At 37.6% G+C, this 14,599-nt stretch overlaps 1 protein-coding gene across 4 annotated transcripts in view; it reads left to right on the top strand.

Annotated features, from left to right (window-relative positions):
* Window positions 1-14,599, top strand: part of SCAF4 (SR-related CTD associated factor 4) — a 55,517-nt gene that overhangs the window by 11,894 nt on the left and 29,024 nt on the right. For all 4 annotated transcript variants that reach the window (XM_081138914.1, XM_081138913.1, XM_081138912.1 and 1 more), the window contains exons 2-7: window positions 8,231-8,314; window positions 9,230-9,274; window positions 10,778-10,939; window positions 12,080-12,215; window positions 12,552-12,691; window positions 13,289-13,441. In XM_081138914.1, coding sequence (XP_080995040.1) covers window positions 8,231-8,314; window positions 9,230-9,274; window positions 10,778-10,939; window positions 12,080-12,215; window positions 12,552-12,691; window positions 13,289-13,441 — 720 coding nt within the window. The remainder of the gene's footprint in view (window positions 1-8,230; window positions 8,315-9,229; window positions 9,275-10,777; window positions 10,940-12,079; window positions 12,216-12,551; window positions 12,692-13,288; window positions 13,442-14,599) is intronic.

Raw genomic sequence — 14,599 nt, 5'->3', positions numbered from 1 at the left:
AGAAATACCAATTTTTGTTGTTCCACTTATTTATTCATTCATTGGTTGATTCTTGTATGTGTCCTGACCAGGGATTGAACCCACAACCTGGGCATATCAGGACGATGCTCTAGCCAACTGAGCTGTGTGGCCAGGTCACAGTAAAAGTGATTTTGAAAGCCGGCATCTATGCTAGTAACATAGAGTGATGTTATGAATGAAACACTTGACATTTTCTACAATCACCTCTTGGTCTTTTCTTGAGCAAGTGAACAGGGAATAGTTGAGGATTGACTGCAGTTCAGTGAACCAGTATGGCCATAAGGACTGGAAAACCACCCATTGCTGGAACTTAGCAGATTAAAACCCTGCTGAGGGAGGGAGGCAGCCGTGGTTCTCAGTGGAAAGTTTGAGGGAAGAGTAGACCCATGGAGATGGTAGAGGAGTCGGTCTCACGTGGAGAATAAATTAGGGCATACTTTATAGAGGGAATCATCAGAAATTAACTTCAGAAAATTAGTTCCGCCAGCAGCAAATGGTAACAGAATTTGGAGTTTAGTGATATAATTAAAAAGTGGGATGCCCAGCCGGGTGTGGCTCAGCGGTTGAGCATTGACCTATGATCCAGAAGATCGCAATTCCATTGCCAGTCAGGGCACATGCCCAGGTTGTGGGCTCAATCCCTAGTGGGGGATGTGCAGGAGGCAGCCAGCCAATCAATGACTCTCATCATTGATGTTTCTCTCTCTCCCCCCTCCCTTCCTCTCTGAAATCAATGAAGACATATATTTTTTAAAATGGGGAAATAATACAAGTAAAGTTTAAACTACTGTTTGCTAAATTGCTGTATTCTGTTTTCTTAAATGCACATGGAAGTAGTTAGCTCAACAGTGATTTTCATATTTAGCATTAACAGTGGATATTTGCACTTGTATGTGTATATTTTGTAAAAAGCCTTGTAAATACACTCTATTTTAGGAATGTTTCATATTAATGTCTCCATACCTCTCTCTAAGCAAGTGGAAAATTGGTTAAACATTTGGATTTCAAAGGATTGGATTCTATGGAAAGTAAATAGAATTTACATAGGAGTAAGTTATATACCATTAATCAAAGGGGTATGTTATTTAACACAGAAGTGTCAACAAAAAATACATTTGAACGGTGATTTCTCACATTTCGGTTTTATATCCCTAAGAGTTTCAGTTATTATATTTTAAAAGGGACAACATTTTAAACTTATTTTTAAAAATTTTTTTTAGTACTTTTGAAAAGTTTTGTGAAAGATTTATAAGCCATTGATTTAGACTACTTAACTTACAAAACAAGTTTTACTTCATGGAGAAGTTTTATCCGATAATGATGATTCTATATACTTATTATATTTGTAATCAAAGTTGGAGAAATGCATTTTGTCTCTCACACAAAGTTATTTTTCATTTTAAAGTTAATGGAAGTTAGGTAAACGTAAATTGAAAATAAAGAAAATATTCCATCAAACAGCAGTAACATTTTAGAGTATTTCAGTCAGTTTTTCTTCTCCACTTGTGTTTGGAAAATTTTATATGGTTGCCAAATAATATGAAATTATTTTCTTTTTAATTTTATTTATTGATTTAGAGAGAGAAACATCAATCTGTTGTTCCACTTATTGATGCATGCATTGGTTGCTTCTTGTATGTGCCCTGACCAGGGATCGACCCCACAACTTTGGCATATGTGGATGATGTTCTAACCAACGGAGCTACCCAGCCAGGGCAACATGAAATTATTTTCTAATTTTAAATTGCCATCATGGAAAACTTGAGAACATACGACTATTTTACATAAATTTCTAGAAATGAAAGTGTTAGATCTGAAAGATTTAGGCTTTGTTTTGTTTTGTTTTGTTTTTAATATATAGCTTTAAATTTTTCTCTGAAATTAAAACTTGCCCATTAGGTCTCATCAGTAGAGTGTCCTCTTTTCTTGATGCTCATCTACACTCAAACCAGTTAGATAATTGAAGAATTATATCTCATAATTTGAACGGGTTATTGCTAAGGTTGAACTTTCTGTGGTTATTATTGGCTGTTGGGGTTGTTTCCGTTGAGTTACTCTGTACATAGTGTACATAGCTTCATAGTGTCTCTTTCTGTTTGTACGTGACACTGATTAGCTCACTATATTCTCTCAGGGAGCGTGGCATAGTGGCGTGGTCCTAGCCCCTCCTGCATCCCTCATCACATTAATTTCCTAGCAGTTAGAAAGCATTAGCTCAGACAAACCTTTGGTAAAGTGTAAGCAAAGGCACAAGATGAAGTGCCAGGTTAGAGGGGACTGTAAACTATTCCTTATTGTTCTAGCAGCAAGTATTTATGGAGTTTTCTTCAGGCTGTAATTAGATGGACAGCATCTTTGCAGGAAAATGGTTTTATTTATTTTTAAATATGTGCTTATTGATTTTAGAGAGAGAGAGAGAAAAAAACATCCGTCGGCTGCCTCCTGCACACCCCTTACTGGGGCTCGAACCCACAATCTGAGCATGTTCCCTGACCGGGAATCAAACCAGTGACCTTTTGGTACATGGGACGATGCTCAGCCAACTGAGCCACGCCAGCCGGGGTGAAAGTGATCTTATTTATTTTGCCCTCAACTGAGAATGTTTTTTCCATTGCCTTTTGGGGAGGGGAGGGAGGGAGAAACATCGATGGGGGAGAGACAGACTGGCTGCCTGCCGCATGTGCCCCAACTCACGGGGGGGGGGGGGGACGGGGGACACGGAATCGAACCCAGGACCCTTCCATCCTAGGGCTGACGCTCTGACCACTGAGCCAAACCAGCTAGGGCAGGGCAAAAATGATTTTAAAAGTTTTTCCCTAATTATCTTTTGTTGAAAAAAACCTAATGTGTACTTTTATAACATGTTTATATGTTACTAAATAAACATTAAAGTTATGTTGGACTTAACTCTTGATTTAGTTGAAGCCAGCATGTCTGGTACATTGAGTCAAATGAACAAAAGAAGAGGAAAGACCGCAGAATTAAACATTCTGATATCTGGGTCTATTGGGGGAGATTTGAGCATCAGCCGGACTGTCCCTCTGTGTGTTTCTTTTTAAAGTCTAGGGGGAAAGGGTAGGCGTAGTATTGTATTGAAAGAGATCCTGAAAGGAAGTATTGTTTGAGGGATTTAAAAGGTTGAAAAATTTACTTAGACTAGTATATAGTCTTCTAATTCTTTTCACTGCTTTGACAGCTCAGTTTCAGAAATCATAGGTTCAATGCCAGTAACTTTTTTTTCTTACCTGAGTACATTTTTCTGTTGCTTTTCAGAGAGAGTGGGAGGGAGAGAGAGAAACATCGATGTGAGAGAGACATGTTGATTGGTTGCCTCCCGCACACCAACCTGGGGCCAGGATCAGGCCCACAACCGAGGCACGAGCCCTTGGCTGGAATTGAGCTGGGACCCTTCAGTTGGCAGGCCAGCACTCTAATCACTGAGCCAGACTGGCCAGGGCCAATGCCAATAACTTTTATCTCTGCCAGTTGTTAGTTTCTTTTATGACTTTCTAGAAATTTCTATTCACGGAGCCAGAACAGATTCACTCACAATTTACATTAGACCAAATTAAACTTCTTTGTGTTGTAAAGTGTTTTTTTGTCTAGTGAAGACTATAAACCAAATATTTCAGAATCATATTTATCATGATTTCATCATGAATAAATTAGGAAAATAGAAGCAGGGTGAGAGTATGTTGTTAGGTGAATTTTAGCTAACTGGCAGTGTCCAAGGAAATCAGATATGGCCAGCCTACAAGTAGATCCTGTTCTTTTTAATTTTTAAAAAAACCATTGAATTGGGAGGAAGGCATATAAAAGTAGGCTCGTTAAATATATAAGTGGATTGGAATAGCTGCTACATCAGGTAGCAGAAAATTATTTCCAGACAGTCAGAAACCAAAATAAAAATACAGTTATGGAGATTCCAGTGAAAACAGTCTGAGGCTTTCAGTTGATTATAGATGTAAGTTAACAATGAACGAAGCACTGTTTTTTAAAAAATAATAATGTGCGGCCTCCTTCCCCCAGGCATCCACATTCTGAATCCTAGAACCTGTGAATATGTCTTGTCTGACATGGCAAAAGAGTTTTTGCAGATGTGATTAGGTTAAGGAGATGGGTTAGTTATCCCTCATCTTGATGAGCCCAGTGTAATCCAAGGGTCTTTCTGAGAGACAGGCAGAAGAGTCCAAGTGACATGGAAGCAGCAGGGTGAGGGAGCAGAGGAGACGTTTCACCAAACAGTACCACCCTTGCTGGGTGCTAAACGTTATGTCACAACCACTAAGCTCATTTTTATAATCCAGTGTATATCTACCCACAGTGTAAAAAACTGCCCTGGGTTATCGCCAGGTTTCTTCCTCTTTCAACACAAGGACGTGTAGCAGTAGAATAGCTAGCTGCCATCTATTGCAGACTAACTCTGTGCAGGTGCTGCTTTAAGTGCTTTTGTATGTATTGTTTGAGTTAATTCTCAAACTTCCTTAAGTAAGTAGGGACTGTTATCCTCATTTTACAGGTGGAGAAACAGTTTCTCATAGCTAGCGAGGGGCAGAAACAGGATTCCCCAGGCAATTGATTGTTGAGCCTGTTTGCTGATCGTTATTCTAACAAAAATTTATTGTTTTCAGAAATTCAGTCACCATAATCTAAAGTTTAGATTACCCCTGCGTTGTATACTTCTGAGAGATTTCTCAACCAACATAGGTGACCTTGACAATGAACTCTTCTTTACTTATGATTATTAAATTGCAGCCTTGCTGTAGATTCAGGTAAGGACTCATTGCATTTTCTCTAACTTGTTTCTGGGTCATTTTACCTCCGTGCCACTTATTTTTTTTTTGTTATTAAAAAATCTTTGAGTCTACCGCCTTACAATTATATTTTAGTATTTTTTACTTTTCCATTGGGTCTAAACACATTTTTTGTACTTCGCTGTATAATCTTTATAATTTTTAATATCTGCACTATTCTGTGTTAATGTTATTAGAATATTAAGTAATTTCCTTATTGTTAGGTACTTATTGGAAGGAATTCGAACTTTGGGAAGTGGTAGGCTGCAGGTTGGATTTACTGTTAATTAGCTTTATGACTTTGAGCGGTTTCTTGAACTTCTGTGCCTTAGTGTTCTCATCTGTAAAGTGGAATTATATCTACCTCACCATAAAAGCTATTAGTTTTTCTATCCAAATAAGTAGTGTCAATCTACATAGTTACTATAATAAAGTATGTCAATTTCAGCATAAGTTCTGGATCGCTATATCTAATGAAGGCATTGATCTAAATGAGGGGACCTGTGTGATGAGTGTGTGCCTTGAAGAAGTCAATGAAATTGTAGTAACATTTATTGAGCTTTTAAAAGGTAATTTTTTAAACCTCCAGTTTTGAAACTTCTGTATCTGCCCAATAGTGTTTTCCTTCATAAATTATATCAAATACAAATTTACAGTTTTAAGATTTAAGAAAGACCATTGGTAAAGGACAGTAAACAGCTTCTAAATAGAAACTTAAATGTGATGGAAGCCTTACAATGCTAACAAGTAAGAGCCATTTTAAGGATGGTTATATGTGAAGCTCTGAAAGATGACTGTCTCCTCTTCGTGTCAAATGCTGAGCTTACACCACCAAGCCACTTACTAGCTATCAAATAGTTGTTGAATGAATGAAGAACGGTCCAGTATTGCGTTTCTGCTTTCTCCGGCCACTTATTCCTTAGGCAGTTGGGCTTTGGAATCACTTTCAAAAACTGGTATCATATCAGCCACCTAATTGTCAAACTGAATGAACAAGGTTTGGTTCGCATCCTAATTAACCTCACAGCATTTTACCATGCAGATGCCTTTAATTTCTGGCATTAATCTTGGTGTTTGTTCGTGCAGCCCCTTCTCTTTGCCACATTGGCATTTTTGATGTGTGCCCTGGCTAGGCATCTGTTCCTGGCTCCCTTCTTACTGTAGGTTCCTCTCACCTGTCCTCATGGCTTTAATTATGTGACCTTTCAGTTTTTAGCCTCGATATCTCTTCTGTGTTCAAGATCCACATTCCAGTCTCTGCCTGGACATTTAGTAGGCATCCCAAATTAAGTCAGTATGTTTCATTATACTGTCCCTGGATCAATACACTATATAGACAGGTATGGGTGCCTGCTTATTATTTTATCTGTACTCCCCATCATAGTCAGTGGTCTCTGCATGTGTATGTTTAGTTGGTTAGCAACATTGTGTAAGGGTATGAGTATGCTCTTAGGGATTGTGAGCTTTCAACAAATTTAAGTTGAGACCATTCTCTGGACATCATCCAAAACAGGTGTAGCAGCATCTGTGTTAGTTGTTCATACAATTAAATAAAATAACGTACCACCAAACTCAATTCTTCCTTGTACATAGCAGGCGCTGGGATGCTGGCTGCCCCTCTTCCCGTGTCGTCTTTTCTTTATGGAGGTAGTGACACCCTTCCTCTGCCTCTCAGATGATAGCACTGAAGGTTCTCTTGCTGGTCTTTTGCCTGAAGGATGGTTATACTGCTCTGTGGTATAATTGACAGTATTTTAACTTTTAAAACAATTTGTGATAATTTAAATATATAGACTGTGTGGGGTATTTCATCAGAAGATACATTGATCTGTTTTGTAAGCTCAGTTGGCTGCTGCTGTTTTTTTTTTAATGTGGCAATTTACCGCTGAAATGATGAAGTCTTGTTTGGGACATTAAGTGAGTATTATATTAGCTCTGGCTTAGGCTTCATTAAAACGATTCTCTAAGCTGGGCCGGAGGGGCTCAGTGGTTGAGCATTGACCTAGGATCCAGGAGACCGAGGTTTGATTCCCAGTCTAGGGCACATGCCTGGATTATGGGCTCTATCCCCAGCCAGGGGCAGTGGCCCATCAATGACTCATCATTGATGTTTCTCTCTCTCTCTCCCTCTCCCTCCCTGTTTCAGAATTCAATAAAGACATATTCAAAAAATAAAATAATTCTTTAAGCTTTTAATGGCTAGAGTAGTAGTTCTCACTGTTGCTCATCTTTAATATCCATATATAAATTTTTTTGCATCCCCTTTCGCTGCTTTAAGGTACAAAGAAAGAAACAGAACAGTAATGAACAACTGTCCTAATAAAATTTGTAACTTAAAAATATATGTTGTATATTTCATGCAGTATTGATATATATTTTTTATTTTTTTCTGTTTTATATTTTTAGAATTTGTATTTAAGTTGGATTATTTTAAATTTTTGTCTTGTATTGATTTATGTAATCGCAAAGATTACTATCCTTTCTAATTGTTTTTCAATTAGTCACCATTCTCAAGGAAAATTGTTATGTTGATAAATAAAGTAATAAGGAACCATGACCTTATTTATTTAGCTGTTGCTTTTTTAAAAAATGAATTTCTGTGTTAGTATCTTTGTTTCTTCTCCTTTCTGTATCTTAATATTATTTGTGGAAAAATTCTACATTTTAGGATATGTTGCCAAGTAGGGCTCTTTATTCCTCTGGGAAACGAGACTTGTTCTTTAGGCTAGCTTCTTACTAGTGGTCTAGTCACGGTCTGTATCTTGGGGGTTTCATATTTGAACTAGTAACATTAATTGGGAAGAAATGGAAATCTGATTCATATATGGTTAATAATGCTTATTTCAAAATATCCTTTTAGAAATCCCACGTTCTCAGTGTGTGCCTATGATTAAACAAAACAGAAACAACAATATAAGAAGCTAGGTATAAGTATCTTAATGTCAGGATTTTATCTTTATAACCTGTGGGCTCTCATTATGTCTGGGTTGTACTTAAACTCTCACAAAATCTCTGTGAGGTGTGGATTGAAATTACATTGAATATGAATCACACTATTGCCACTTTCAGTTCAGGAAAATGGTGTGTTTGTTTCCATTTAAATCATTGTTTAGTTCTTCAGTAGAGTTTTATAATTTTTTTCTATTATGGGTTTTGTAACTTTCTTAAATGTTTTTACCTTTTTCTCCTTTTTCTGCTACGTTTACTGTGCTCTTTCCCCATTGTGTTTCCTAAGTGGCAGTGCAGGCATGTAGGAGCGCTCTTGGTTTTTCTTTACTGGCCGGATTTTTTTAATTTAGTTCCAAAAGTTTGTTACTCTTTTACTTAATGGATTGCAGATATCTTTGTAGAACTGGTGAATTGGCCTCTAATTTTACCTTTATTTAAAAATAAATTTTTTTGCTTATTTTTTTAAGCTCTTTTCACTTATGGATATGAAACCTCCCATCTCTCGAGCCAAAATGATTCTCATCACAAAAGCTGCTATTAAAGCCATTAAGGTAAGAGTAAAATAAACATATTTAACTTGAAAAATGTTTTTGAGATTTTGAAACTGTTGCTAAACATGAGAAGTAATCTTGTGAATTTGCTCAGGCCTTAGCCAAGGAATACCCACCAGCTTTTGCAAAGGTACACAGTGATGATAGAATGTGGTGCGTTCCCACTGTAGTGCTGTTTCAAAATGGGGTTCCCCTTATTTGTTGTTATGAGTATTTACCTTGCATATTTTTCCATCTTTATTGAAGTGTAATTAACAAATAAAAATTGTATGTATTTAATAATATATAGTAAAACATGATGATTTGATACATACACACTTATGGTGAACAGTCAAGCTAATGAGCACACCCAGCCCCTCTTGGTGGCCTTTTGTGCGTGTGTAAGGCTAAACAATGTGAATTTCTTTATTTCATTTCATTCATGTTATAAATCAGGTGAGTCTTAGGTTCATTTTTATTTAAAAACAAAAACTTAGGCTCCATGAAATTAAATTCCTTACCCAAGATCACACCTAAATAAGTGACTCATTTTAGAAATTGCATAGTTTAGTTCTAATTCCATTGTTCTCAGCCCTCTCAAAGTTGCCTGATTACTGCTTTATGAAGATTTATTGGTTAAAAAAATCTAAGGAAAAGGCCTTCTATTTGGGGGGCAGAGGTTGTAGATTTGTACTTTAGTTAATTCCTGATTTTTTTTCAGTTGTTGACTAGATTATTTCTGGTGGTTTATTCAGTATTATCTTTTTGTTGTTGTTTATTAGATTCCACATATAAGTGGAATCATATATATGGTATTTGTATCTTGAGAATTATTTAAATTATGCAGATTTTAAGGCTTTGAGTATTTTCTTATTACATTGCAGGAAATGCAGAAATATGTAAAGTGGACAATAATTTTCTTTTAATTCTTTTCAGCTTTATAAGCATGTAGTTCAAATAGTAGAAAAGTTCATCAAAAAGGTAACTATCCATTTAATTCTTACCTCATTTTAGTTATTTTCAGAATTTGTAATTTACTTTGTAAATTGTAATTTGGATGCTTGTAAAGCCACTAACAAAAAAGTTGTTGCTGCCGGTTCTTTTTAATCTCTAGAGGGTTTTTAAAGAAAACAAAACCACTTCATAGCAGTGCTGTTGACTGAGTGGGAACACGAGGGAGGCAGGGAGGCGAGGCCTCAGCAGCAACTCCCAGGGCTCTGACTGGCAGGATTCCACCCGAGCCTCCTGCCTCCTGCCCTTTGCCCTGTTACTCCGTCAGCATTTAACTCATCTGGAAGCATTTCAAATGAAAGCACTTTATAAAGTTTTCCCTGCTCCCCCCATAATTAAATCATTTTCAGTTACAGTGCTAGTGTGTTTTACAACCGTGTGATTAGCATGTGTGTGTCTCAGCAGAGGACCAAGGATGGAGGCTTAGGCATCTTTGTGTCGCCCCCCCCACCCCCGTCCCCCCGTCCCCCCAGCCTGGAGCTGTGCCATGTAGTGCAGACTAGTAAACATGTATGGAGATGGCTCTGGCCCATGGCCTTTGAATAATGACTGAGAGAGAAGCAGTCAAAGTGCAAATAAGTAAAATGGGGGGAAATTTAAACTACCTGCATCCCCCCACCCACCCATACACAGGTATTTACATTTGGGTCTGCTCCTGTTTTATTATGTACATGTACACCAGTAAAAGGGAAAGCGGACCCACACTGATTGGTACCTGCTTTCCCCACTGGGTTTATCATAAATGTTTGCAACATGCTCTATCGCATGATTGTCTCCACCGTCTACTCAGCTGGTTTCCTGTGTGGGACGTTTCACTCCAGTGGCTGGCCTGTGGAAAAAATAGATGCATTGTAATTGGTTTTCTTAAGATATATTTCTAGACGTAGAATTGTTGGATTAAATGAGGCTTTGCTTCTATTGCAAATCACCTTCCATAAAGATTATACCACTAGAATGAATGTGGGTGTCTGTTTCTCTATTATTTTTATCTTTTCCATTTTATAGGCCAAAAATGATCTTTCCTTTTAGTTTTTGTTTCTCTGGTACTGTGCTTGAACAGAATAAAATTGATATGTTGTTAAAATTACCTTTTTCATCATTTTAAGAGGTAAAAATTATTTTTTTGAGCAGGATGAGTTGGATTTATATTGGAGTGGTTTAAGGATTGATAATGTTGATACTGGGACATTGTTGTGGGAGGTAGAGGGATCAGAAATGGTGTGGGAGGTAGAGGGGTCACAAAAGAGTGAAACACGGAGGTCTGAAGTATCAAGAGAGTGGCAAAAAGGGAGAGGGAAGGAGGGAGAGCGGCAGCTCCATATAGACTGGGCAATTTGACAACCTGGCCAGTGAGACAGCTAACCATTCAGGTAGTTTCTAAGAACAAAGAACCATTCCTGTACAGTTCCTTAAGTGGGTATCAAGTTGTGATTTTGCTTTTCTTGTATTGACTTTATATCTTTATCTTTATAGTGTAAACCAGAATACAAGGTTCCAGGGTTATATGTAATCGACTCAATTGTACGACAGTCTCGTCATCAGTTTGGAACTGATAAAGATGTTTTTGGGCCAAGATTCTCTAAAAACATAACCGCCACATTCCAATATTTATATCTTTGTCCATCTGAAGATAAGGTAGAGTTAATAACTTTTTGATTAAAATGTATTGTTTTTATTTATATTTATCTGAATCTATTTAAATGTATTTTAGATATTCGAAACCTACTGGAATATTAGAAAGATAATCATATAGTAATCTCCGAACTTGAAACAAAACTCAGGTTTTTTCTCATATATATCTTTTTTCTTGTCAAGTCCTTTAGGAATGTTGTATTGTTGAAATATGAAAGCACCATTTTGCTTTAAAGAAGACATTGTTGGAAAGATTTACTTGTAGTTGAGTGATAAGGAAATTCTGTAGTAGAGAAAGGCAGGGTTCGTCTCAGATGGCTACTTATTCCAGAGGAGAGAGGGATGGATGGCTTTATCCAGCGTACAGAGGTGCGCATGCGCGAGTGGTGCTTATTAGAAGCCAGGCTGCAGTTTTGACTCCTCACACTTGTAGCTCGTTTCGTCACGCCTGGACCCCAGGAGGTGAGGGCAGTGTACTGGTGAGCTTGCTCCAAGGGATGAGGAGTGGAGGTGTGCAGTAAAAGCAGCATGTGGATCTCAGTGTCATGGGCACTGTGCTGGAGGAGTGCTCTTGTGGGAAAGTGCACAAGAGAAGAGCATCGTTCCTCCAGTAGGAGATAGGGTTATGCCCTAAATACCACATCTTCTCTGGGTCTCCTTCACATTTACTGTTCACAAAACAACTTAACCTGTCCATTGCTGGCCAGCTTCTTAACTATTGTAATGGTTATAATCATCCGAAAGAAATTCTTGAATTCTATTAACTTTTTTTGGTCAGTGATGGGGTTTCTTTTTAACCATGAATAGAATATGAAAATTTCAGATACATTTCTTTATTATTAAATAATCCTGTTTCCTTTGATTCTGTAGGTTATATTACTTTTCTGTTCTCTTTTTTCCTTCTCTGTTTCTTCCTGTAGATTATACTAGTAAAGAAAGGCTGATCAGAGTAGTTTAACCAGGCTATGATTCTGATAACAGATTTTACTTTCCTGTTTGCAACACAGACTTAGTATGGAAAAATTGGCCTAGGGTTCTTTTGTGGGGGTTTTGGTTTTTGTGGTTTTTTTTCTCTTTTGTAAGGTGTAATAAATTATTTATGCAAATATTTATTGTATATTCATGTTTTCTCACACATAACAGAGTAAAATAGTTCGTGTGCTGAACCTTTGGCAAAAAAATGGAGTGTTCAAAATTGAAATTATCCAGCCTCTTTTGGACATGGCAGCAGGAAGCAGTAATGCTGTCCCTGGAGCAGAAAGTGTCACTAATAATGAAGGTAAGGCCAAGTGTGTCTATGAATTAGAAAATGGGATGGCTCTCTCCATACATGAAATGTTTGGCGTCTGTTTATATTGGTGGAATTTTTTTCATGAAAAGGAAACGAGTTGACATTGAGGAAGGGATGGTCTTCTTTCCATAATTATTTGTAATGAAAATACTGCTCTTCCAATACTTGTTCCAGTATAGACTCTGGGATCACAATTTATATTTTTACTATGTGTTAAACTGAACAGAATGTTATTTTGGTAAAGAAGCTTAATGGAATGTAAAAAAGGAAATTTTGCAGGTTAAAGTTTTCTTAGGCCTTAATGAATGACCTTTTCTTTTTTAGGTTCACCTCCACCTCCGGTTAAAGTTTCTTCTGAACCCCCACTGGCCACTACAAACTCTGTCCCAACTGTACCACAGCTGCCCAGCTCTGACGCTTTTGCTGCTGTGGCCCAGCTGTTTCAGACAACGCAAGGTCAACAGGTAAACTGCCCACCCAGATTACATTATGGTTTGCAATTTGATACTATTGCAAGTTCTTTTCTTTTCCTAATGATGAACACATTCAAGGGAGGAAGTAGTTCTACTCTCCAGCTAGAAAAGCCTTGACTAGGAATGTAGTGGTTTAGGAATAATGGGCGGGAGGGGGGGGTGAAAAACAAGGAACAGCTCAGAAAGGGCAGTGCCCCTTGCAGAGAACTTCAGAGCAGATGAGTGGCCAGTGTTGCTCACAGTTCTGACTTTTCGGACTGATTTCAGAATTACTTGAATTGGAGATGACTTTTACATTTTCTAATAAACATATTTTTACCTTGCTCGCAATTCAATGTATTTCTCTTCCTTTTGACCATTATTTTCTACCATTGCAGTTGTCAGCATACATTTTTAACTTTAAGCAACACACGCCGTATCCTTGCTATATTAACCAGTATTGAAATGGTGATTCTTTTTTCTAGTTTACTCTGTGCCTATGCTATTTGAGTCCCTTTTTTTTTTTTTTTTTTTTTTTTAAGTAAAATGTCTTTTGATACAGTGATTATGCTTTGTTTAGGTAGCTTATCAGTTTTCCCATTTTTTTAGCTTCAGCAGATCCTTCAGACTTTTCAGCAGCCTCCAAAACCACAGTCTCCTGCCATTGACAATGCTGTGATGGCGCAGGTTCAGGCCATCACTGCTCAGTTAAAGACGACGCCCACGCCACCCCCTGAGCAGAAAACCACTGCGTTCGACAAGGTATGCTCCTCTCACACAGCCACCGAATTCATGGCACTCGGGGTGTGAAGGTTAGCCCTTCTCTAGCGTCTCTGTGGGTTGTTTGTTTTGTTGTTTTGTGGTTTCAGGGATTCCCCACGGTGTCAAAACATTGATGATTCTATTCTGGTTATAAATGTAATATATCTCATTGCAAAAAGTTTCAGTAAAAAAAGAAATAAAGGACAGAAAATAGTAAACAGTATAAACAAGACCACTTACTATTAAACCCCATACTTGGGGATAGCTGCTGTAACATTTTGCTGTGCGTCATTTCAGAATTTATCTCCTTGGACGTGTGCCTTTATTTGGTTGTGGTATATATACACTGTTTTTAACTTGCTTGTTTTGATCTTAATTACCTCATCCCATTTTTGTTGTTGTGAAGGTTAATAGACTTAGACCCACGTTTTCACTGAGTGCTTGTTAGGCATATTCCATTCCATGGACACATCCCTGTCTAGCCATTCTTCCTTCAACAGACCTTAAGTTGCCTCCCCAGTTTTTGCTGTTAAGAAACCTTAGTTACCACACCTGTACGAGGGCACTGCTCTGCTGGGCCTCGGAAGGCATATTTAAGGGCAGCCAGGAAGGATATAGTTGTGCTGGGTAAGCACAGCTCAGAGCTCCTGGTGGAAATGTTAACCCTACAACTCCACTCTTGTCTCATATTTATGTCTTTTCTATCTATCTGGTTTATGGCTATATAAAATTTTATTTAATTTCACAGATTTCACTGCAAAAAACACAAGTTTGAAGATCCTAGAAATAACTTTTAAGTTCAATCATCTGTGAGATTTGTGATTTCTTTCCAGCATTCTGATTGTATGATAAAGAACTTTTATTGAATCTTACATAAAATATGCTGGTAGTCCAAATTAAGACTCCATACTGCAAACACTGTCATTATATCCTGGTGATTTATTTATTTATTCATTTTTATTGATTTTTTTTTTTTTTTTTTAGAAAGAGAGAGAGAAAGATTGATTTGTTGTTCCACTTATTTATGCACATTCATTGGTTGATTTGATTTCTTGTATGTGCCCTGACCTGGGGTTGAACCTGCAGCCTTGTGTGTATCAGGACAAGGCTCTCACCCACTGAGCTACCGGCCAGGGCTGTGTGTTGGTGATTTATGAA

This window comes from Miniopterus schreibersii (genome assembly GCF_964146895.1).
Source record: "Miniopterus schreibersii genome assembly, chromosome: 5".
NCBI classification, from domain to species: Eukaryota; Metazoa; Chordata; class Mammalia; order Chiroptera; family Miniopteridae; genus Miniopterus; species Miniopterus schreibersii.
Note: the sequence above shows the minus strand (reverse complement) of the source record. Positions and strands in the feature narration are given on the sequence as shown.